Source organism: Seriola dumerili, unplaced genomic scaffold (assembly GCF_002260705.1).
Source record: "Seriola dumerili isolate Sdu_G_001 unplaced genomic scaffold, Sdu_1.0 BDQW01000811.1, whole genome shotgun sequence".
Classification (NCBI taxonomy): domain Eukaryota; kingdom Metazoa; phylum Chordata; class Actinopteri; order Carangiformes; family Carangidae; genus Seriola; species Seriola dumerili.
In genome coordinates, this window is record NW_019175066.1 from 843,637 (window position 1) to 847,285 (window position 3,649).

The following is a 3,649-nucleotide window of genomic DNA, read 5'->3' on the forward strand; positions in this document are numbered from 1 at the left end:
AGACGCTGAATGGTAAAATGTTTTTCAAAAAAAAATCAGTCAGGTTTTAGTGACAGAGATAAAGAGCGAGAGCGAGACGCCATCTTGGAACAGACGCTCAACAACGATAAAGGAAGAAATCCCTCAGAGGAGGAAACCTAACACACAAACCTCTGGGACTCTGGCTCCATACTGTCTCATAGAGGTCACTATGAATGAGAGTAGCTTCATGTCTCACATTGTAATGTGTTAAGATATTTTAATTTTAAGGTTTAAAGATGTTTTAGGGGATTTAAAATAAAAAACTACAAATAATAAACAATACATTTTATAAATAATGTGAAAATTCAGGGATCTGTAATAACATTACCTCACAAACAGAAGTCTGAAGGGCGGGAGTTGCCGTGGCGATATGAGATATGAAACAGCCACACAGCAAAAAGCAGAGTGTGAGTCACTACCTGTCGTCTCAGACGCCGCCTGCTGCAGCTCCCCCAGGCAGGACGAGACCAAATAATCAAATGTGATTGGTTGTCAACACCTGGCCGTCAGACTCCGCCCTGAGGTGGAGAGAAATACACGCACAGGAAATCCAGACTACAACAAGTCCACCGGTTCCTACTGAGACGCACATCTGTAAGAGACCTCAGAAACATCTGGTTCCATTTATTTAAAAAAAGATTTTTTATCAAACAAACAAAAGGAAATAGTCACTTTGTTGGGGACTATTTTCAGCAGCGAATTAATCCACATTTTGCGCTGTGGCAAGTATTTGAGGATCGTAGTGTCTGAAGTCAACATCCGGCCACCCGCCTGCTTTCTACTACAAAGTTACTGACTCCGGGTCAAACCTTTGAACGTTTCACAATCTGTTCAATTATTTTATTTTTTAATTTGAAAAAAAAAAGAAAAAGCAACTGAGCATCAACATTTGGAGAAAAGATCGTTTCTAATGTGTGTGTGCTTTTATATTCAAATGTACATACATTAACAGCACACACAGCACACACAGTACACACAGCACACACAGTACACACAGAACACACAGTACACACACAGTACACACAGTACACACAGTACACATTCAATACACACAGTACACACAGTACACACAGTACACATAGTACACACAGCACACACAGTACACACAATACACACAGTACACATTCAATACACACAGCACACACAGTACACACTGTACACACAGTACACACAGTACACACAGTACACATTCAGTACACACAGTACACACAGTACACACACAGTACACACAGTACACACAGTACACACAGTATGCAGTAGTGGAGCGAGCAGCAGCTGTGTGTAGAACGTTCTTTACTTCTCTGCTTGCAGCTACACTTAGTGTGTTTTACTTTGAGCTTGTAAACGTTAGAATAAATAAAGTTCCAGCAGCTCAGTCTGGATTAACTGAACTACACAGACAAACAGGAAACAGCTGTGCGTGCTCAGATTTAATCCCTGAGTAAACAAAGGTTACAATAACTCCACATACATCCAGCTGATGCGTGACAGAGGCTGTTTGTTGTTGGGCTCCTCCTCCTCCTCCTCGTTCTTCTTCTAGGATCTCATTAAAGCGAAGCCGCGGGGTGAAACGTTTTAAACAGGAAACACGCGTGTGTGAGTGTTTCCACAGTCGTGTACAAGTTCATTTGTGAGGATTGTTTCTCTGCTGGAGGTGGAAGCTGCTGCCGCTCTCTGTGCGGCTGCTACAGTGGTTTTTACTCTGGGTTCGTCTGCGCTGGGAGCAAGGCAGGGTTAGAGGTTCGATTCCCTGTACAACTCACCGAGGACGGTCCAAGGAAAAGAGTGGAGATTAAGATTTTTTTGTGATTTATGTCCAGTAGTAAATATAAACATAAGAGATGAAATAATCATATAAATAAACAGAGAAACCTTGAGCTGAAATTATCAGTTGATGAATCAGTTCTTATCTAATCTGATCTATTCTTATAATCTTTCATTTTATTTAAGATAAAGTAGTAAAAATAAATAAAACTGCAGGTTTCAGCCTCTAAAAAGACGATCTGCTACTTTTCTTTGTCAAATCTCATCGTGAACTGAAACGACATTTGAAGACGTCACATTTAAAGTTCTTTGGTCCCTCATAGATTAAATTCATTAAAAAATAACCATCAGATGAATCAATAATTCTCTACATTCTATTCTCTACCTCAGCCAATCACGTCTCCACAGCTACCACAGTTAGCCACTTAGCTTCTGTACAATATGATATAAAAGTGTCACTGGGTTTAATTATGAAACAATCACAGACTTTGAAAAAGGGTTAAAATTTTAATCTATAATTCAATAAAAATAAACTCCAGTAAAGACCTTGTTTATTTACCCTTGAGCCTAACTGTGACCTCTGACCTGTGACCTCTGACCTGTGTTGCTGTTGCGCTCTCTCAGGTTTCTACATGTACATCGAGACGTCGAGGCCGAGGCTGGAGGGAGACAAAGCTCGGCTGCTGTCTCCCACCTTCAACATGAACTCTAAGACCTCCTCCTCGTCCGCCGTCAGCAACAGCCCCACCTACTGCTTCGCCTTCTTCTACCACATGTACGGGAAACACATAGGTGAGGCTGCAGCAACATGGCGCCGTCTCAGGTACAGCACAGAATAAATCATGACAACATTAAACACCCCGTCTGTCCTGTAGGAGCTCTGAATGTGTTCCTGCGCCAGAAAGGTCAGACGGTGACGGACACTTCAGTCTGGAGTCTGACTGGTAACCAAGGAGACCGCTGGAGACAAGCCAAGGTCAACATCCACCCAACCATGGCCTTCCAGGTACAAACCACACCCACCTCCACAATGACCACAAAGAGACACAACAAGTCCAAACAACCACAAACAAAATGGCCATAACCTCATGTCTCAGCTTCCTGTCTCTGTGTCTGTGGCAGATGGTGATGGAGGGAGTCCGAGGTTCTGGTATCGAGGGAGACATCGCCATCGATGATGTAACCATCGAGGAGGGCGAGTGTAAAGACCCTCCACCCAACAGTGAGTACACCTGTACTGTGATCATTCACCTGCTGGATGAAACGCTGACCACAGGATCTCATGACCCCTTAGATTCATGCCATGACCCCTAGTGGGGTCCCAAACCTCATGTTGGGACCCTCAGGTTTAGTTTAATCCAAACTGAACAAATTTTAACCAAATTTCCATAAAATCGTCAAAAGAAAATAAACATGGATGAACGTTCTTTTTGTTTTTACAGCAGCAGCTTTTTCTCCTGATCATTACACTCACCTGTCTCTCTCTCTCTCTCCCACTTTCCTATTCAGATCTAAGGTCTCTCGCCCCGCCCTCTTCGCCCCATATATGGCAGCTGTGCATCACTCTGAGTCTGGCTCTGATGGGCCAGCAGAGGTGACCCCCTCCCCCCTGTACACAACGTGACACCATGACCTTTGACTCTTTTGCCCCCGCCCCAATCTCCTCTACATCAAATCCAATTCCCACCATCTACCCCCTCCCCCCCCCCAAACTACCAAAGATTCGGTCTGAGCTGCAGCAGAGAGGCGTGATGAGAAGTGAGGATTGTTTACGTTGTAGGAAACAGTGAAGGAGGGATTACAGGAGCAGTGCAACATTGGTTCCATTCCCAGTCCAGAGACAGTGTTAGCCTAGCTTAGCATA

At 43.7% G+C, this 3,649-nt stretch overlaps 1 protein-coding gene across 1 annotated transcript in view; it reads left to right on the top strand.

Annotated features, from left to right (window-relative positions):
• LOC111237131 (MAM domain-containing glycosylphosphatidylinositol anchor protein 2-like) overlaps positions 1–3,402 on the top strand; it is a 58,616-nt gene extending 55,214 nt beyond the window's left edge. Inside the window, exons 15-18 of the mRNA XM_022766107.1 lie at positions 2,410–2,577; positions 2,661–2,791; positions 2,908–3,007; positions 3,295–3,402. Of these exons, the coding sequence (XP_022621828.1) occupies positions 2,410–2,577; positions 2,661–2,791; positions 2,908–3,007; positions 3,295–3,383 (488 nt within the window). The 3' untranslated portion in view covers positions 3,384–3,402. The remainder of the gene's footprint in view (positions 1–2,409; positions 2,578–2,660; positions 2,792–2,907; positions 3,008–3,294) is intronic.
• The last annotated feature ends 247 nt before the right edge of the window (positions 3,403–3,649 follow it).